Source organism: Amphiura filiformis, chromosome 1, assembly GCF_039555335.1.
Source record: "Amphiura filiformis chromosome 1, Afil_fr2py, whole genome shotgun sequence".
Classification (NCBI taxonomy): domain Eukaryota; kingdom Metazoa; phylum Echinodermata; class Ophiuroidea; order Amphilepidida; family Amphiuridae; genus Amphiura; species Amphiura filiformis.
In genome coordinates this window covers 57491860-57514712 of record NC_092628.1, presented here as the reverse complement: position 1 = coordinate 57514712, position 22853 = coordinate 57491860, and the positions used below count along the sequence as shown (strand labels likewise).

General features: G+C 37.6%; 1 protein-coding gene and 1 long non-coding RNA gene across 2 annotated transcripts in view; one reads left to right on the top strand and one right to left on the bottom strand.

Annotated features, from left to right (window-relative positions):
• The window catches only part of LOC140149609 (medium-chain acyl-CoA ligase ACSF2, mitochondrial-like), a 42898-nt gene extending 35575 nt beyond the window's left edge, over window positions 1–7323 (bottom strand). The window contains exon 1 of the mRNA XM_072171692.1: window positions 7135–7323. Within this exon, the coding sequence (XP_072027793.1) occupies window positions 7135–7308 (174 nt within the window). The 5' untranslated portion in view covers window positions 7309–7323. The remainder of the gene's footprint in view (window positions 1–7134) is intronic.
• Window positions 7324–11591: 4268 nt separating this feature from the next.
• LOC140166623 (uncharacterized) lies at window positions 11592–21597 on the top strand. Its single transcript, XR_011860894.1, has 3 exons — window positions 11592–11799; window positions 17529–17635; window positions 20912–21597. It is a non-coding gene; the product is annotated as an uncharacterized lncRNA (long non-coding RNA).
• The last annotated feature ends 1256 nt before the right edge of the window (window positions 21598–22853 follow it).

The following is a 22853-nucleotide window of genomic DNA, read 5'->3' as shown; positions in this document are numbered from 1 at the left end:
AATTGATCGTCGCGTCGGCTTTTCATCCCAGCTACATACACTTTCAGTACATATCGTTATGAATTCGGCAGACGGCCGAATCCGGATTCGGCTTTTGGTAAATTCATTTTAGGCATGCAATACTTTTGAATTAGAGAACAAGGGATCAATGATTTACCTATAGAGGGCAGCATATCGATTTTTTAACGGTTATCGTCTTTGACCGTACTGCGAGTCACCGTTAGCTAACCCAGTATGCCGCCCTCTTTTGAAAACTTACTATGCTGTTATCATATGATCTCCGCTAAGAAATTAATATGCTGCCCTCTATTGTGTACAGCATTGATCCCTTATTCTCAAATTCAAAAGTAATGCATGTGTAAAATGAATTTACCAAAAGCCGAATCCGGATTCGGCCGTCTGCCGAATTCATAACGATTATCATTATCAATATAAACGTCAAAACCTATTGACAGGCACATCCCCTAAATTGTCTTATCATATCGTTATGAATTCGGCAGACGGCCGAATCCGGATTCGGCTTTTGGTAAATTCATTTTACACATGCATTACTTTTGAATTTGAGAATAAGGGATCAATGCTGTACACAATAGAGGGCAGCATATTAATTTCTTAGCGGAGATCAAATGATAACAGCATAGTAAGTTTTCAAAAGAGGGCGGCATACTGGGTTAGCTAACGGTGACTCGCAGTACGGTCAAAGACGATAACCGTTAAAAAATCGATATGCTGCCCTCTATAGGTAAATCATTGATCCCTTGTTCTCTAATTCAAAAGTATTGCATGCCTAAAATGAATTTACCAAAAGCCGAATCCGGATTCGGCCGTCTGCCGAATTCATAACGATATAAATGCGAGCGAAACGCGCAGGAAAAATCGCTTGCCCTCCCCAAAAATCGCTCCCCACCGTTTCGACCTGCTAAAAATGCTCCCCCCTTTTTTCAACACCCCCGGGATGGAGTAGGCCCTACGCATGATTATTATACCACCCTTAGACTCAAATTTGTTCATACAATCATGATAATAGGTATTTATTGGCAAATGCAATAATGCAGAACCAATGTCATAGTTGTTTTTCAATCGCTAGGTCCCGGGTTCGAAACGTGACAGGTGAAACCTTTTTACTGTTTATTCTTTTTACTCGGGTTTTCGACAGCACTATATGTATTCCATTTGATGTAACATATCTCCGTTATTTAATCTATTCCCATTCTATATATTTCCAGTAATGTTTGATGACGTAAAATCAATAATATAATATTCATCATATTATCGATTTTACGTCTTTCTTAGGGAACAACCCACAAGTTCGATGAAGCCCTATAAACGAAAGTCCTTTCGTTAGGGAGGGAAGGGGGTCAAAAAGTATTTGTAAAAAAGTAGTTAAAACATCGGTCAAAGTTCCTATTCCTATTTTGAGTCTCTATCTCCAAATGCCAAGAAGGTGTGACCCCCGGGTGACAGTGGTATAGTGCCGAAACCACATGGTTCAGCTATGGTGCGGTAGGCTTTATAGCGCGTTATTAGCGCAATTGTGTTATTTTTGAATTCCCCTATTACACCTGGAGGGGTGGTATTAGCGCTATTGTGCTATTCTTAAAATAGTTTGCGCCTTATAGTATGCTATTAGCGCAATATTATGCTATTTTTGAATTCCCCTAGTCATGCTAGTACACCTGGGGTGCTAAAATGTTTAGGGGCGGTGTTCGTGGATGAAGTTAGAACGAGCCAATATACACTCATTTACTGTTTCATATAATTAAATTGTGATGTTTTGTGACAAAGCAGAAAATTGAAGAATGGAATATTGCACAACTTCAGAAGATAACTTATACCGATTTCTAAATAAAATCAAAGCACAAATAAGTACATATTTCTTGGTGATTTCTTCTAGATTATTTGTAATTTCTTTTTACAGTCTATGGTTTAATATTACAATGGAATTGAATGGGGGGGTTGTAGATGTTGAGAGGAGGTAGTGGATACTTGGGATCTGGGGATGCGTTGTAAAATTATATGGTTTTGTGCGTATAAATATGCCCAAATGTTTCAACTTAGTTTATTCATTATTTTCTACAATAAATGGCAAATTTGGTGTCAAAAACATTGTAGACCTACGAGTTTTCTTTGTGCAAAGATACCTTCATGTTTGCTGTCGGTTGCTAAATACTAGAGTTATGAACGTTCAAAGTGGGACTTTTGGGACACCTTGTATATTAATTGAGTCATTATTCCTCCTTTTCTTAATGTATCAGCTTGATCAGAGAAGATGTTAGAAAATGTTCACTTCCTTCAAGGTTGTTACTATACATCCCAGACATTTTTTTTCTATAGAAACTTTCTATTGAAAGGTAAAATTATTCTTTACCATTATATAGTATTCTATTTTCAAATTGCGTCATTGAATTGTGTAACAATTCTCTTACAGATGGGTTGACACAAAACATATTCTTTTGCGAGTTTAATCACAGACATTGGAACACACAATAACCCAGACAATACAAGGATGTCTGGATTTCCTCGAACATTTTCGGCAGGTGTATTTGCATAGCATAATGCATATTTCTATAGTTTCTTAGTGGCGAGTAATAATCATCAAATATATTGCAGAGTTACGCAGCTTACGGCAGAGTGGAGTATGTTTGTGGGGAGAATGTGTATGTAGTCGAGTTGAATGTAGGCGTTACGGTTTAGGGGTGGGGTGTGGTGGTGGGGTGTGGTGGTGGGGTGTGCGTGCACGTGTATGCATGTTTGCTTGGGTGGCGGTTGTGGTGTGTGGGTGTTTACATCGTGTCCTGTAACCCTGTTCTACGATGTGGCCATGCGTTTGCTTTGTTATGCTTATTTCATTGTTTATATCAAACATGCTCATCTATCAAGGTACAGTTTTTCAACATCCATTTCCTCGTAAAATGACCTTTATACGTTTAACTGGGTACACAAACTCATACTCCAAGTAATTTGAGACCATTTTTGGACACTTTTTTAGTCAAAACGTTGTCAACTTTTGGACACTCGTCAGGCCTATTTGACCGAATTTCGCTCTAAATTCATTTTTCTGCATTGATCATGTTTCATGCCCGTGTGCCTGGGAGTGATTGGATACCATTTTTGGACGAAAATTTGAAACTCATTTATTCTAAACAATAAGCCCAATTTGAAACTCATTTATTCTAATCAATAAGCCCAATTTCTTTCAAACTTTCAAGTTTTTTATAATGCTTTTCATTTGCATATTTGAAAGCAATTACTCTGGATTCTCTCATCATAATCTCTTTAAAAACTTTATAAATGCTCGGTGTTTAAACATAATACATAATTATATTAAATAGAAGTTGGTGATAAAAATACCTGAAGGACAGTCTTCTTGAATTTAAAAAAAAAAATAATTAAAAAAAGGGTAGGAATTATTATATAGCAAAAACCTCGAAAGAAATTACTTTTGAAGTCCTCGCACATTCCTTCCATAGACATGTTTCATTGAAAGATAAAAAATAGTTATACATCAATAGTCAACCAACATAATAGACTACCCATTTTGGAAATAATATACTTAAATAAGTTTAAGGGATCGGACAGCAACGTTTGCACAGTATTTTTGTGGGACCTGAGAGCACATCAGACTCACCAAATTGCATTCTGAATACGAGGAATGTCCTTCTGATATCGAATATTATTTTTTTAGATTCGACTATATCTCTGCGACATAGGCCTATTCGCCACTTGCAGTTCCGCCATTATGCACTATGTGCGGGAGAGCCTCGAACTGGCAGCATACATGAATGGGAATTGAACCAGTCATCTAACATTCTGCGTAAGGTTACGTAACTCTCCCTTTCATGTATGCTGCCAGTTCGAGGCTCTCCCCGCATATAGTGCATAATGGCGGAACCGTGCAAGTGGCGAATTGTATTCCTTGGTATTTTCCACCTAAGCCGGTAAATTAATTTGCTAAATAGCATGGCATTTGGCAATAGTCTATATTGAATTATATTGACCCAGTTTTCTTTTTTTATGCTTTTAGTAATTTTTTAAAATGATGCCTTCTGTTTTGTGGGCAATTAAATTGTGAATGCTCAAATTGCGCATGCTTATAGAGAACTTTGATAGCTGGGTTTGGGCGATTTTGGGGAAGGGGTATTTTCCCGGGGGCACTCCCATTGTGGCCTGTATGTACACCATCCGCGAAAAGCACCCTAAACAAGAATTTAACCCTTGGCTAAAACGCGCCTGTTCACATCCCTAAATTTCATTTCCGCGTATTAGCAATTGCAATTTTGCTACCCTTTTCCCCAATTTTTCATGTTTTTGACACCCTTAGAAACACGACACGCGTTTTTATTATCGCGGATGGTGTACAAGCCACAATGGGAGTGACCCCCCCGGGATATTTTGTCGGTGAGTACTTCATATCCAAACATCCTCGTCCTGACTCTTTCAGAGGATTTCCGACTTTAGACACCGCGGTTCTCGGCAAAGAGAAATGTTTAATCTGGGGTGGGCGGTTTTCAGAGAAAAAGGCAATAATGCCAACTTTGTAAACAGAGCGGTTCTCGGGAAAGAGAAATTTAAAATCTGGCATGGGGCGGTTTAAAAAGACCTATAATAACGGGCGGTGATCTGGCATGGGGCGGTTTTCAGAAGAAAAAAAAACAATGTTTTGGGGTGGTGTTCGTGGATGAAGTAAGCACGAGGCAATATACACCATGTACTGTACAAATTTTGCTTTTAACGCCTTTTGAAATGAAAGAGAAGTTTGAAAGCTGACGTTGGGCGGTTTTCGGGAAGGGGTATATTGTCGGTGAGTACTTCATATCTAAACATCCTCGTCCTGACAACTCTTTCAGAGGATGTTGACTTTAGACACAGCGGTTCTCGACAAAGAGAAATTTAAAATCTGGGGTGGCGGTTTTCAGAAAGAAAAAAAACAATAACGGTTCTCGGGAAAGGGAAATTTAAAATCTGGGACGATGGGTGGTTTTCAGAAGAAAAAAATAATGTAGGGGCAGGCCTATATAGTCTGTGAGTATAAACATCCTCGTCCTGATAACTCTTTTAGCGGATGCCGACTTTAGACACAGTGGTTCTCGGCAAAGAGAAATCCCCCAGATTCAAGCAATTCCTACATTCAATCAGAGAAGATGAAAAGAGATTAAGCTAATTATCCCAATTATTGACTCCCACGTCAGCATTTGAAGTAAACATTACCGGAAAACATAAAACCTTTATGGCTGAAAAGTTTCATCCTTAAGGGAACAACCCAAAACTTCGATGTAGCCCTATAAACGAAAGTCCTTTCGTTAGGGAGGGAAGGGGTCAACAAGTCCTATTAAGTATGTAAAAAAGTAGTTAAAACATCGGTCAAAGTTGATCTTTTAAAGGATTTAATATATAAATTTTAGTATTTTCTGAAGTACGATATTGACATTTTACAGTGGTTGTTTCGAAATAATTTCAAATCAATATAGAGTGCAGTACTCGCAACCTGCAATTTTAAGTTCATTTTAATCAGCTGTACCGCACCTTGATTCTTTTTTATTTGAAAATCCAGCAAGTCATAATTTTTTCGTGCCCAAAAGGTATGAAGAAAAATATTATAAAATAAAATAGAATATTGGTTTCTCCCATCAACGTGACCGATATCATTGCATTGTTGCACTCTTCCACATCCCCATCCACCATAGCGACGGTCCTGTATCGTATGAATCCGGGTTGGAATTTTCGATATTTGAAAACTTACGTTAGAAGGGAGGGGGGAGGGGGTTAGCCTTCTAACGAAAGGACTTTCGTTTATAGGGCTTCATCGAACTTTTGGGTTGTTCCCTAATACATCTTCTCTGGTTAGAACTTAAATATTAGGCTACTGGAAATAGAATGGGAATAGATTAAATGACGTAGATATGTTTACATCGAATATTTTGTAGGGCCACTTTAGTGGGGATTATGCACTTTCAGTTTCCCACGCGTTTGAACGGGAATTGGATTGCGTACTTTTTCGATGTCTAGAGAGCAAATTTCTTCAATATTTTGAGAAAATGATGTCAAATTTTCTATTCTATATTGTTTGGTAATAATGTCTTTTGCCAATAGTATGTTTAAAGTTGTAATTTTGTGTTTTTATCGCAAAGATCGGATATTATCGTTCCCGATTCGAAATCTGAACCCTTCGCAAGAGTGCCGATTTCGGCAGAACTTTGACGATAATTTTACCTTTTTTTGACACTAAAATGCATTCGATCCTTAATTGTGTTTCAACCGAGTCTTAAATTAGCAAGCACAATAAGATTGGTAGCACTTTTATATAGGCCTACATTGATGACATTTTAAAGATTTTTTTTCAAGTTTCTAACCGGCGCAAATCGTTAAGTGTGTATTTCCCATTGACATCCAAAATGGCGTAAGCCAGTCCTTAATATATTAATCAATCAATCAATCAATCAATTTATTTCATCCATTCATTATACAACAATATAATTATGATACAATGAGATACAAGGATGTATTTTATATACAATAATATAATGGAAAAAGCAACTATTTTTATGCAAAACGTCAATGAGATGGATGAGGACACTGCTAACCTCGGCCTAAAGTTACAACATACAACATTTAACCAAAAAATAAAATACGCTCGGTACAATTTTCACTAAAAATCGTGCACTGAGTGCCTATGGACGAGATAGTGAAAGCAAGCAGTTATGGCCACAAGGCTGTCCATGCACTGGGCACACAATTTGGAGTGACATGATACATATTATTGGAAAATATAAAACTGATGGTAAACTAAATAATGTACCAAAAAATTAGGGTGCCGACATAAAGCTGACCTGATAGCAAAAAATGAGAGACCGTTTTAAAGTAGCAATGAAACATGAATGTAATTACGATTCACTTGGCAGATGTTTTTTCATGTGTTGTTTAAAAACAGCTACCGTAGGTACGGCCAAATGATAGTCATATAACGACCAAAAGATAAATGACTGACTATCATTGTGGACTGAGTTCCGCAGTCTAAGGTACGGCGTATATAGGACTGGCAAGCGAGTCTAGGCCACTTACAAGTAGCGATTTTAAAAAGTAGGATAAACAACACCCTTCGTACCCGCATGTCCATATGGTACCCGGGCTTCGTACCTGATCTTTCATCTGCTGGAAAGTAATCCTCTCATCATCCTCAAAGAAAACAAACATCTCCTTGTCAGGAATCCTCTTTACTGTTTCGTAAAACTGCTGACCTATCGTCAAACAAGTAAAAGGGATTTTTCGAGGAACATGGATGTAACTTCTAGTCAGTGTTGTGTCGGCCATCGTCACTGCAAAATGAATATAGGCCCCAAAAAATACAGACAGATACAAAGCTGTTATAAAATAAAGTACGTCATTTCATGCAAATACTATTTCCATGGTCATTTAGAACGTTCCAATGAATTACGTACGCTGGATTGAACACGATAATCATGATAATGCGATTGATTTTCTTACACCGTACCGGTATTACATGTAAAAATACGGCCAATTCAGAAAGAAGATCTTGTTTATTGTGCAGGGCCTACCATTACATTTTCTTGGACGCTGAACGTTTTTTTCACCGACGTAGGCCTATGGCATTTTTCAATCTTCCACTTCAACTTATGGCTTTGTTTTCCTTCTCTACTTACAGGATCAAGAAACCTATAATAAAGGGTGATTTCAGATATATAGATCCCGGGGGGATGGGGATAAATCCACAATATTTTGCCAGGGGGATAGTCCATACAATCATCCCCCAATGTTGACGCCTGTATTAACCTCATATTTGGCCATTTTAGCCCCCAAAGCCCTTTGTTTTCGCGCTACGCGCGAATTTATTCCACTTTTGCACAATATTTCATCAGTTAGCTTCAAAATGGCACATTTTGTCGCGCACTTCGACCTCATGTTGGAATTCCCCCTACTTTTAGCACTGGAGGATTTGTTTTTTCACGATTTCAACCGTTATATTACTAATAACTTGAATAAGTGTTCACAAAACCGGATAAAAGATGCAAGAAACACCATTGTCATATTTTTTTCTACGAACATCATTTTATTATCAACTTGTATCATACGTAACATAATATAAATATTTGTATTATTCCCTTTTTTTTTGAAAACATTAGAAAATTAATAAAATTTTGTTCTTTTTGCCATTATATGGTTATCATCACAATCTTCAGCCTCCTCTATCTCCTCATCATCCTCTTGTTGGAAAAGTCCGTAAAATTTGGCTTGGTGCTTAGCCATTACTCTTTTAACCGCTTTGTGTACGTTCACGCCTTTATCCATCTTCTCTTCGAGGTCATCCACAATTACCTGATGAGTGTCATCTTCTTTTAGATGCACGTCGTATGACAAAACGTCAAGAAGTGGTCAAAGTTGCGTTTAACCGCCCACAATAGAGAGCTTGTGAAATGACGTTACTTTAACTTTAACTTTAACGTCTAGAGGATTATAGAGGATTATGTATTCAAAACCACCTTGGTTTTGAATACATAATCCTCTAGACGTTAAAGTTAAAGTTAAAGTAACGTCATTTCGCAAGCTCTCTATTGTCTTTACATTGGCCTTTTCTTCCGAGCCAGATGTTCATCCATGCCTCCGTTAAGGGATCTAGAATGAGCGTTTATGGCGTTTCGACAGTATTTTTTGTGGGACATGAGAGCACCTCAGACGTATCGGATTGCATTCTGAATACGAAGCATGTCTTTCTGAGATCAAATAATCTTCATTTTTGAAATTCACGATATAATACAAATTTTATGACAAATTATTAAAATTTGATATTTTTCAAATTTTGATATATAACAGTCCTCGTAATAAATTTCATAAATCTAATGATATATTCTTAAAGTGTATGTAGCTGGGAGGAAAAGCCGACGATCAATTGAAAATTTTATATTGAAGATATGGATTTTTTCCCCAAAAGACCTAATTTTTTTTTTGGTGTTTTGGGAAAAAAATCCATATCTTCAATACGAAATGTCAAAATTTTCAATTGATCGTCGGCTTTTCATCCCACCTACATACACTTTAAGTATAAATCATCAGATTTATAAAGTTTACTTCAAGTATTGTTAAATATCAATTTTTAATGATTTGCCATAAAATGTGTATTACATTGCGAATTTCAAAAAATCAAAATTATTTGATATCAGAAGGACATTCTTCGTATTCAGAATGCAATTCGATATGTTTGATGTGCTCTAATGTCCCACAATAAATACTGTCCAAACGTTCATACCCCTTCCCTTAAGGTACTTATTTTTCAGTCCACATCTCGCGAGTAGCTTCTTTGGCTTGGTCGTACCATTCTTGGTACGTAGGATTATCTTCCAGCTCATCGGTAGTCGTCTCTTCATCCGATGACTCCTCTAGTCTCCAGATTCAGAGTCATCCTCCGTGGAATCTTCAGATTCATCGCTTTCGGAATCTTCAGATTCATCGCCTTCGGAATCTTCAGAGGTAGAATCCTCGGACTCGGAATCTTGGGAATCGCGGTCTTCACAATTGGCATCGGCTACAAAGGAATCTTCCTCTTTTTCAGATTCCTCTTCGGCGTTTACAGTTGTTTCATGCCTCCGTAGGTCATACTGTGGTGCGATGATCTATCGCACAGGAAACAAGCGTGAGGTTTGATTACATTCATGTTGACTCGTTGAAGGTTCGGGTCCAAATGACGAGAAGCTGCTAAAACCAGTCATCATATAACATTTGGATAACAAATATCAAAGCAGCCAAAAGAAAATGATTTTTTTTGCAAGTTGATAGTTGGTTCTGTTCAATATATCAAATAAATCTAATTTAATTTCAACTCGGCAAACAGTTATAGAGAGAACGTAAAAGATATCAATATCAATGTTTAATCTGAACTTATTACATAGAAGTATATTTACATTATAAAATATATCATAGAGCATGAATGGTTCTGAAAAATGCGCTTTGTATATAAGTTGTTCAAATATTAAGACATGCCCAGTGAGGTAAAAGGTTGGCTTGTCATGCTTGTTGTTCAAATCACATAATCAAATTTCTATACATTGTTCAAGATAACATGATTAATGCTAGACTTTTGTTTTTGTCTTATTTTATCATAGGTACTGTGGACGAATTTCCTCGTGGTGTCTACGTTAGTCCTCCGTCCATACTGTGGGATCGAGAAGGATGAAAACCATGAAAGATTATCTCGTATGGTATAACAATCTCCATGTTCAACCATTGGTGGAAGCTATGGGCGTCCACTTGCCGTGAAAAAGGTATTGACTTGTACAAAGACGGGATTTCTGTACCAGGTCTGACGATGAAATATTTATTCAAAATCAGTCCTGCAGCCAAATTTCCTCTGTTCGGAAACAAACATAGAGATTTGCAGCATACTCTCCTGACGAAATGTCTTTCCGCACCCCTATAACCGCAGAAAATTTTAAATTGTAATGATACTACAAATGGAAAACGTATCAAACCAAACTGTCACTAAAATACAAACCATTTAATCAATAATAGTCATAATAATATTGCAGGAACCTGGAACCCTCATTTATTACAAAAAGAAAAAAAAGAAAACAATATCCTTATTTTGCGGTATATTACACAGTAAAATTCCATTGAAAAAAGTGGCGGCGCTGGTTAATGAGGCTCATTATGACGTCAATACCCTCTTGCTATCAAAAAGTTATCATGATCGACTCAGGCGGCGGATGACATGATCGAGCCGGCAACTCGTGAAACCGCCCGGCCGTATGGCATTTTCCATATACTCGGTTAGTTTTGTGGGGTTCATTATCGAACCCCAACGGTTTTAGCTTGTATTTATATTATTTATCAACATAGGCCTATTTGTTTGTGATATTTTAAGCGTTTTAAAATTTCAAAATAATCCCATTCAATTACACGGTTGACGATGAAAATTTACTGAATTTAGGGAATGCATGTCATACACCACCTGGATCGACTTGCAGTTATCCCGACTGCACTTGTGGTCATCATCAACAATGTTTGATACAAACGCTATTTGAGTTCGGTTGTAATTATCTTGGTGGGGTTTTTTCGGCCGTCCAGATTTCGGGCGATTGTCCATTGAGCCATCTCCTTTTTTCCTCAAATAATATCTAGAGAGAGGAAAAAAGAATTTGTGTTAAATATTATTTTGTGAGTGGATTTCTTTTGTTTTATATGGTTTTGTGAGGTTGTCATTTTTAAGAGAGAGCAAAATTAAATTTCCCTTTCTACAATCTCCATACCAGGGGGGGACGGAGGATTTCTTGATGACTGGCAACCTTGCATGGCCATGACGGCCTAATCGATGTATCGGTATTTCGCTGACTCGCTCATCTCGCGCTGTGTTGCTGAGCCATGTCGGCCAGGGCCGCGACACTCCGGCACTTGTTGGAAGACATCTAGTACAGCAGACAGTACATGTACAATGTGATTCTCTAATTTATAATTAGGATTACGTCATTGTCAGAATGCCAGAGCTTGTTTCATTTGTTCATTAGAATGATTGACAGCTTCACAGACAGCGGTGGGCGGACTTCATACTCTTTGTTTTGTGAGCGGTACAAAATGGGATTCTCCTCATAAATTATAGGTCAAGGTAGGTCAATTCGGACGTGACGCCTGTCTTCAACCGCTGTATAGCACGGTATAGGCAGTTTGCAGAGAGTGTCGCTTCTCTACCTTTATTTTCTCTGTGTCGGCGGTAGTGCGTTGTACCAGCACGGCAATGGATTCTGCTTTTATTTCAACGATGGCTAGCTGTGTGGTTGCGTGATTGTGTGAAGATTTGTAAGTATTGTGTCACTTGTGTGGATACAGATAATTTTTATACATTTTAAAGTAAATAAAATAGACTAACGAGTACGACTAGGTTACAAACCAGAGACGCTGCATGCACTATGCAGCTGCTCATGTGCTGCATGCAATCGGCAATGACCAATGTCAACAGTGTCAGTCACCCTTCAACCCGGGCCAGGACCCTGATTGCTGGTTTCATACTACCCTGCCGCTTGCTTAGACTATTATTATTAAATTAAAGCCTCCAGCATACTTTCCTGCCACTTGCCGCTGCGGCAAGCGTCAGGACGTTTCCCCGGGGGGATCACTCATATATGAAAGTTGTAAGCATCCGCGTGAAAGAAAACGCGGATTTAGGGTGTTTTTGAAAAGCAAAACGAGGATCCGCGCGGATCCGCGATTAGGGTCTCAAAACACTCATTTTACTAAAAGAAGGGGTGTTTTTTTAAAGGACGATCCTCGCTCAGGGTAGTTTGTTAAAATTACCCAATTAACAGACATTAGTGGTGACATATTTATCAAGTTATTCGGCACAAAAGAGTGGTTTCTAAGCAATTTTACTAACCAGATTTTTTAAAAATCGGAGCCGACTTCAACAATGCCAATTTTAAGTTGATATCATCACTGTCACTGTATGGCACTCTACTGACACACGCAATGAATAGGGGCAAATTTCAAACCAATTCCTCACTTATGGTGTTTTTATATTGTCTGTCCACTTTTAGGGTAAATTTCAAACAAATTCCTCGCTTAGGGTGTTTTTTATTTGAGTAAAATCCTTGTTTAGGGTTAATTTGACAAATTTTCGACATCCTAGCTTAGGGTCATTTTTGAAAGTCAATTCACGCGGATGCTTACAACTTTTATACATGAGTGGCCCCCCCGGGGACGTTTCAACCAATCACAAGCCTTTATTGTGTCCGTTTGTCTGCAATCATGGCAATGCGTAGGCGCCACGCCGCTAAGCTGACAGCGTCAGGTAGTATGAAACCAGCATAATTCCAATCTAGTTCGCAGCGCAAACTTAAAAAACTGGGCAAAACAGACACATCATTTGATCGGTATGTATAGTAGGAATTCCAATTGAATGGCGCAGCTTTCAATAGCGTGAGGTTTTTTGCGTACACTGTGCGATGTACGCCAGCGTGTCAGCGACTGTGCGTGATTAACACAGAAGTGCATCTAACCATGCCAAATGCACTCTTGATTGGTTAGCATTGTATCCAAGGTCGATGCGTTAAGCGTTGTAGTTTGATCTGCGATATCACGGTCGCAGTTGGATCGAAAGTACAGCTATTGAAAGCTGCGTTCATTCAATTGGAATTCCTACTATAGGTATGAGAGGGAAACGTCAGTTAACACATTTGCTAGAGTCGGCCAAAATGGCCTAAACCGGCAATGCACATTTACATTGAAATAATTTAAAAGAACCGTTTGCTTAAGGAAACCTACATAAATATGTTGTCTACTTCACTTGACCCATATATGATTTTTTTTTGGTGATGAGAGACTCACATGGAATTTCAGAGGATTTTGATAGCAGTTCCATTAAAAAAAGCTGCTATCGTCATGAGACTAAGATCTAGAAACACCCCCGAAATGTTTTTTGGGGAATTTTGCTAGCTGAATCTTTTTGATGAAAGTCAATCTTTGACTAGATGTAACTTTGCTACGGAAAGTGCTATGACCAAAAGGTTTTCATTGGCATTCTTCACTCAAGGGCTTTAATTGGATATATAAAATGATGCTGTTTGATGGCAAATTTGGCATACCTACGGTATGATCGGTATTGGCGCTGCCCTATCATTTTTTTTGTGCAGAGCCACTATGGTATGGGTTCCCTGTACTATTGAAAACTATTCAATGCGACTTGGTTGTGCGCTGTAGCGCGACTGACTAGCATGCTAGCGGCGCCTGTGTAACGCGCCGCTGTACCACGCCGCTGTGACAAGATTGCGCTCTGAAGTTATAAAAACAACAAACTCGGTCAAAATGTCAATTTGGACATAACTGCGCATGCTCTATACCACGCACAGGAATCCTGTTGCAAAATCCGTCACTTTTTTTCCACATAGTTTTTCTCAGTCGTCAATCCAGACGGTTGACAACTGAGGGTGCTGGACCGCTTGCCGCTGAGCGGTGTGGCACACGCATTGCAGACAAAAGGACACAATCAAGGCTTGTCATTGGTTGAAACGCCCTGCCACTTGCCACAGCGGCAGGAAAGTCTGATGGGGGCAGAAGCGGCCATTGACCCTGTCATCGCATATATCAGGAACTACCGGTCGCGTACAGCGCACTTGAATGCGCGATTATGCGCCCTATACACGTTATTGATCGTGTAGGACGCTTGCTGGTGACGCGTTCGTTTACACCCGGCGACCCCCCGACCACCCCATGGCAGTTCCCATACGTGTGTCAATTTGTGATTTGTGAACTAAGATACAGGGTGTTCAAAAGTCGTACATAATTTTTATGATTTTTATTACATAATCAATCAAAACTTTTTTTCCTTCATGGCCTACACAAAAACCAATGGCATATTTGAATTCCTCATCAAATTTCCATCCAAAAAATGTAAACATTTACAGCAGTAGGGTAACTCCTTCAAGAAATATGACCTTTGGAACATTTCGGAGCATAAATGAATACTTAACACAGTAACGTATAGGAAAAGCCTAGAACCCATGACACAGAATGCAGCACACTTGCAACAAATTAACTTAGCTTGGAGTAAAACTGGTCACATTTCAAACTAGACATAAATACCAAAACAATGGTACATAATCCATCTCAATACCTTACTGGGTTATGAAGTTACAGTAAAAAGTATCATTTGTGAGGCACTAAAAATCAACATTCCCTATACTTTAACACATGCCTCAACCGTAGGATCCTCAACCGTAGGATCCTCCACCCCTGACTTCACATCATTTGAACTGCAATATCTCAAGAAGTAAATAAAGTGTGATGTTCTTTCTTTCCACAATTTGAGCTAGATAAATAAGCAACAAAATGAGACCAAATCTAGTTCAGTAGGCCTACCCCTCTCCATTCTTGAGATCTAGGACAAAACGTCCTGAATAAAATGAAAAAATGTAACGCCTCCACCTTTTCCAATACCCCAATTCATGACGCACGACCATAGGTTTATAATAAATGCATACATCAATTAGATAATTCTTGGCCAAGCTGGAACATACAACAATGTACGCGTTACGTCCATCATGTAGCCGCCACTGCCCGCCAGCGTGCCAAGCGTGTATGCAATATAAGTCCGCCGGGCCAGAGCCAAAAATGGTCATCACTCAACCTAAAATTTAGAAATTGTCACAGGAGTGAATTTCTCCGAGAGCTGGTTAGACTACTAACCAAAGATTATGAATCGGCAAAAAAAAAAGTAAAATTTGCCCGTCAATTTCGGAATGCAAGCAATAAAATACACACGTAGCACCCTCTCGGTGTGACAGGACGGAATTGTTAAATTTGATGTTACTACATTATTTAAAAAAGATAGGGTTTTTTTGTTCATGGTATTATAAAGGTCTTCTATATAGACAATTTTAGCACTAAAAAAATCTCAGTGGACTTTGCAAAAATAAAGAACTAAATTAAAATAGGTGTAAAATTCCGTCCCGCCACATTTTGAGGTGATTTTTTTACGTTCCGGCAAAAACGAAAAAAAATTCAGTCAATACTTTCAAAATATCAACTAAATATTCCTGAGTACACAAAATTTGAATTCATCAATATTGCTAGACTCAGAGTCATTTTAACTTTTTTTTTTTTTTTCAGGCCTTTTGTAGTAGGATGTCAGCAATAATTCTATTTTCAGGGTCTATGGTGTAAAACATGGTCCGCCAGTCCGCTACATTCTGAGATGATTTTTTTTAAGTTCAGGAAGGCATAAAAAATTTCTTTCTCAGTCAATATTTTGCAATAATTTTTCATTGGAAGTGAAAGTTTTAAAGTGAATCAATTGTTTGTTTTTTGTTGATTTTGACATGGTGGACAAAATTCCGTCCCGCCACATTCCGTCCCTGATTTTTACAAATTAAAGCCATATTATAACATTTGCTGAGGAAGACGCCCTCACTGAAATTTTAAAATTCCTTTTTTACACGATTAAATTGTACTTTATTAAACCAATATACCCTGCAAAAAATCAAGACTCTAGGTGCTGTAGTTTTGTCAAAATCCGAGATTTTGAATAAAACGCCGAACCGGGCGCTTTATTATTACGATGGAATTGTTAGTCGAATAACACACAGTACGTAGGCCGTACACGACCGTGATACACACAAAGGGTCGTACCACAACATGACCGAAGGAGTGGTACGTATTTGGCGACATGTGTGCTGGTAGTAAATTCAATTTTCTTTGCTTTGCCGTAGTTGTTCGGCTCAAAAATAAAAGGGATATATCTGACAGTAAAAGCTAACATTTTATGACAAAGAAATGCTAATCTATTTTGTTTGAAAATGTTATAATATGGCTTTAATGAGCGTACTATAAAGAGGGGGGTGAATTTTATAATTCCTTCCATAACAAAAGGATAGTTGAAGTTAATACCCATGTTAGAAACAAATGTTTTATCCCAGTAGTACTTTTGATACAAATTCAACAAACGTACTGTGTTCACAAATACATGAAGTTTATCATTCCGTCCCGCCACATCAATAAATTTGTGTTACCATGGCAACATGTTGATTCTTTGGACTATTTTTCTTGTGTTTGAATATATATAGTCTGTAACAGACTTGTTTTTAATAAGAACATGAAGAATCCATAAAATAACAGGCACAGAGCTACAATGTAAAAGGTCTATCAAAATTTCGTCCCACCACAAACGGGAATTTTGGCTCTGGACCCGCCGCCATTGTGTGCGAGTGCGAGCAGTGAAAGCTTCACCCGAATTCTATGAAATGAGGCGTGCAAAACTGCTATGCAGTACCGCCTATTTTAAGGTCTATCCCATAATCGCGAAGGCACGCAAAGCTCTATTGCGATCTGCGAAGGCACGCAACCCTGGCGTGATTGTTAGACACTAATCATAAATAATTATGTTCATAAATAATTATGCTGACATATGTACATGTATCATGCCAATAAATTAAAGTGGTACCGGGCTATTTTCAACTTTTTGTCACAGAGAGTGGCCCATTTAGCCGTAGTAGAAACATGTATGCTGCAAAACTGCCAACCCCCTGAAAGTGTCCCGATGGTAAACACATGCAAAAAACAAAGTATAAAGGGTATTTGCTATAGAAGTAGCAATGTAACAGGATTAATTACCATAGCAATGGATACACCATTTTCGGAATGCATTGCCCTGCACTAGACAGTGGCCGTTGCATTTTTTGATTTTTGGGTCAAAATTTACATACCAAAATGGCAGCCAAAATCATTAAATTAGGGTTTACTAGTGTGCAAAACTCCTAATTAGATTCCAAAAATAATCTTTTTTTAAAAAGCAATTTTGGTATACATCCTGAATCTAAAAACAATGATTCTCTAAATTAATCGTTAAAATTTGAATTTCTAATTTGCGTGCGTATACATTAACTTTATATGTGTGATTAGAAAATGTGACCGACAAAATACACACATACATCACTGCCAAACTATATTACATGTGTGGGTATTTTTGCAGTAACATTCAATATTAGTCAAGTTGATATTACTGATTATGCTATTATGTCTTTGTGTTTGGTTTGCAGTTGGCCCAGCTTATCAATGTGTGGAGATGTTTAAAATCTGTAAATGGATTGATTAATTTCAATGAAGGGTGTGTAAGGACACAATTGACATACTTAACTGTAACTTGGTAAGTAGAGTCAAGACAACAGTAAAACTTACTGTTAGGCCTATACAGTAAACAAATTCAGATCAAAGGTAGGTGGCAGGGCTTTCAACATTTTGGAATTGCTTGGCGTGAGACACTGTCGAACAGTGGTGTACCGGGATGAAATTATTGTTTGTCGACTATGATGTTCATTTTGAGCCATGATTATTTGAGCCACAGCCAGTGGTGGCGCCAGGAGTTTTTTTTTTGGCGGGGTCAAGTCAAGTACCAAGTCAAGTATTATTTTTTGAGGAAATGTTCATAATGGCAAGCATTATGCAATATTCAGTTCTTTCATGCAGTAAAACAGGCTTAGAGTTTTGAGGAGTGTGAGAGTTCTGTGAGTGCTATCACACTCTTCTGCACTCCTTAAGGGTGGTCTTAACCCTGGAATTATGGAAACTTTCGGGCTTCATAACTGCTAAATTATTAGTCTAAAGAATATAAAAGTATACATTTTTAGACTGGAAATGACTTGCTGAATTCATCTGTGAGGTCAATTTGGGCCAAAATTCTCATTTTGGAGAAAATCCCAAAAAAAGCAGGTTTTTATTTAAATTTTAGTTACAACGTAACAAAAAAATTGTTTGGCCAAAAAAAATTTTTTATTAATTTTTAAAAACTAGATAAAAATATCTAGGGAGCGTTTTTTATTTTTTGAATTTTGACCAACTTTGAGAAATTTGCACCAAAATGGTCAAAAAATGCAAAATTTTCAAAAAATCATAAAAAGCCTGATTTTCTACCAAATTTCAAATATTTTTGGTGAAGTTGGTCAAAATTCAAAAAATGAAAAAACGCTCCCTAGATATTTTTATCTAGTTTTTAAAATCAATAAAAAATTTTTTTGGCCAAACAATTTTTTGTTACGCTGCGCGAAAAAATTTGGGCCAAAAAACCTGGTTTTTTTAATTTTCTCCAAAAATGAGCATTTTGGCCCAAATTGGGCCTCACAGATGAATTCATCAAGTCATTTCCATTCTAAAATGTATACTTTTATATTCTTTAGACTAATAATTTAGCAGTTATGAGGCCCGAAAGTTTTCATAATTCCAGGGTTCAGACCAACCTTAAATGATCATAATGAGTGTGATTTAAAGCACTCCTTAAATCTTTAAGGGGATACTACACCCCTCAATAAATTTGTGTCTATTTTTGCATTTTTCTCAAAAACTAATAACACAGTGGTAACAAAAGTTATGTATATTATAGGGGCAAGGAATCGAAATACTAAAATGGAATTTCAGTGACCCAAGACAAGCAGTTTGTTATTTATGATAAGAAAAGAGGTACCGCTAGGATGTACCTCATATCCAATCATATTATACTGAACCGCTTGTCTTGAGTCACGGAAATTTCAGTGAAGTAATTTGATTCCTTGCCCAAATAATATACATAACCTTTGTTACCAGTGTGTTATTATGTTTTGAGAAAAATGCAAAAAAAGTCTCAAATTTACCAAAGGGGTGTAGTACCCCCTTAAGGGCAGAGTAATGGGAGAGAACATGGACCTTTTCGAGCATCATTATTTTTTAATGGTATGTCGAAAGTATATAAAACTATACATTTTTGGAAAGGAAATGAGTCAAGGAATCCCATGGTGACGTCAGATTTCTTCAAAATCTCAAGTTTTGAAAAATCACAAAAATGCACTTTTTACCCCAATTTTTTGTGACAAGTTAAAAAAAATCCATTCGAGTAAAAACTTTTTAGTTAGTTTTTCATGGAGAAGAGACATGAACTTAGGGAAGGTTTTTTATTTTTTGAAATTAGTCTTATTTTTCAAAATATTGCAAAAAACATGTGAAAAAAGTAATTTTGTAACTCTATTAAGCTAAAATTGCACATAATGGTGTATATTTTTGTTTAAAACAAATATTTTGAAAAAATGAGAAAACCTTCCCTAGACTTTGATGTGCTCTAAACGATAGTGCAAAATGTTTACCTTTTGCTTGCATATTTTTCGAGTTATCTTGTCACAAAAATTGTGCAATATTGTCAAAAATGAACTCTGAGAAATCGACGTTTTAGTAAAAAAATGTCAAAATTATGCACAAAACGTCCTTATATTTTAAAACGGTAAGACTTTCACGCTTGTAAAAGCTGTATCTGGTGCATGGTCTAAATATGCATCTTTTTGCACCAATGAATCTATAATGTCTGCTTTTAGTGCGCCAAAATCCAAAATAATTAAAAAATCTAAGTGGCTTTTTCACTGCAAAATTTTGTTTTGTTTACATCACATTTGCTGGCGTTAACAACATACCGAATGCGCCTTGACTGCGTCGGACATACGCAGCAGAGTTGCGCCCGCGTCACGCGACGCGAATCGCTGTAGAATCACAATATTTTCGCTTTAAGCATTTCTGACTCATTATTTCCGCCAATTTACTAAGCTGTCTTGAGCCATGTGACATTTTAGAGTTGAAAGGAGTGAAATAAATCAAGCAAAAATACAAGTAAATATTAGGAAGTTGTATTTTGTCAGTTTCAAGTGAAAGAATACATGTTAGTGTTGATAAATATCAAGAAATCTCAAATTCGGGCGTGAACGAATGTGTCTTCCATTACTCTGGCCTTAAGCTTACAGCGCCTTGCCCAAGTGCACAACACGATGGTACCGCCAGGGCTTGAACTTGCAACCCTCCAATTGTGAGGTAGAGCCTGTACCACTGCGCCACATTGCCCCTGTTACTCATCAGACAACTTCAGCTTTCAAAATTATCTGTTCTAGCTAAATGTTGTGACGCAGGACCCTGATTCAAACAAACAAGAAGAGTCTTTCAAAAGGACACAGTTCATGGATCAGGTGTATAGTAATTTGTTCTAACTTTCCATTTTCATATCTAACTAGGACTATGCACTGATCCTTGTCATGTGGGGCAGGATTAGATAAAGGGATATAAACCCGGGTATGAGACATTAGAAATTATTTCCTAGCCTCTTAACCACAGGGTTGATGGGCTACAATAGCTATTCAAGACACAGTGTATGTAAGGGATAAACTGCATGAGATATGGGTCCAAGTGGGGGAAATGTTCACTCCGTGAACAAAAATAGACCTTTCAATCACACCTCCACTTTAAACCTGTACAGGGAGGTATAGAATCCAAGATCCAAGAAATTCATTGGTTGAAATTCATGTTGGTAGATTTCGTCCATGCATTGCATGCAATAACATTGATTATACATCAAATGGTTTTATAATTAAAGCTTTTTAAATAATTATGTTCTTGTTATTATTGTCTTCTTTCACAGGGGCATGATGATTTGAAAAGGGGACCTCAGGACATCAATCTACCTCTTATAGAGCTGCCATGGTTACAAAAAAAAAGCATGCTTTTTGAATGGAGCGTACATTTTCTTGTTGGTACCGTTTATTCAACCTACACAATTTGTCAAACAATGCTATAAATTAGTATTTATGTAAAGTACCAGCCTTCAGCAAAAGTCAAGAGATGAATTGAATTATCTTTGGCAATATTAAGTGACATTTTATCAGACTATCTTTAATGATCTGGGGACTAATTTGTGGCCTCACGTGAATGACACTGTATGTGGAAGAAGTAGCCGAATTAAGATAAATAATGGGCTTAACCCACCACTAATTGCAACAGAATTGTGCAGGCTCTGTGCTGGACTCTTATACCTGTATGATGAACTAAGATGCTCGCTGGTTTGGGAATGGCTCGCTAATTGCAAATTGGGCTAATTCTATTAATCATCCATTAATTTCAAAAAAGCATAATAAGAACATAATCACCTTCAAATTAAACCCTTCAGTTGATAGCACTTTACACTGCATGATTAGCAGTGTGTCTGCTATCTTCAGTAGATAGCACTAATCCCGGGATGTAATCAGTGGTATATCTGATATCTTCAGTTGATTACACTGCATAATCAGCAATGTGTCTGCTATCTTCAGTAGATAGTATACAAATATTGACTGCTATGGCGGCATGGTTATGATTATAGGCCCAAGGTGATCTCAAAACCATGCTATGACCCAAGGCACAGCGGAGGGTCATAGCATGGTTTTGAGATCACCGTGGCCTATAATGTTAACTATGACCCGAATAAAGCAGTCAATATTTGTTTTATATACTTTTTGTCATCTGATTGGTTAAAAGGCCTATTTTATTGTTCATAGGCCATGGTAAAATTTACAAAGAAAGTTTTTTGTTATGAACTGATCGCGTCACCGCAACTGGCAGGCAGCGGGTTGGCGCCAGCGTGTAATGCTAAGAGTAGAGTTTGATCGGGGCACACCGATGATGTGAAAATGACTATGCCGGGAATAGTTCAGTTTTTACGTAATTCTTAAAAAGGAGGGCATAGCTAATTCAATGACTGCACTTTTAAAGGGTACTACACCCCTCGATAAATTTGTGTCTATTTTTGCATTTTTCTCTTAAACTAATAACACACTGGTAACAAAGGTTATGTGTATTATAGGGGCAAGGAATCCAATTACTACACTGGAATTTCAGTGACCCAAGACAAGCGGTTCATTATTTATGATAAGAAATAAGGTACTGCTAGGATGTACCTCATTTCCTATCATATATGCTGAACCGCTTGTCTTGAGTTACTGAAATTTCAGTGTAGTAATTGGATCCCTTGCCCCAATAATATACATAACTTTTGTTACCAGTGTTTTATTATTTTTTGAGAAAAATGCAAAAATAGTCACAAATTTACCACAGGGGTGTAGTACCCCTTAACCAATCAGATGACAGGAATCTATATATGAGGTATGTAACACTATATGCCGTAGAAGTGACGTCATAATCGGATTAACTACCATAGCAATAGATGAATACAAGTTTTGAATATACCGCGCTGCACTGCAGCACGTTGCACTCATCACCTGTCTTCAATCATATAATAGAATACCACTCTTTTCAAAGAGACTAATCTTACAGGTGCAAGTGATCAGGATTTCTTTGACATTTATGGTTCAATGCATCGGTTACCGCATGAACCCTGTAGTGCAGGGCGATATAGCCAAAATTGTATTCATCTATTGCTATGGAGTTAATCCGATTAACTACGTCACTTCTACGGCGTATATACTAAAAAAGTAGATCCCTAAAAAAGGTAAAAGAGAGAAAGAAAGAGAAAGGGAGATAGAGAGAGAGAAGGGGTAAGAGGACTGGTACTTCGTGTAATCAATGTGTAGGCCTATACACTGTAATCA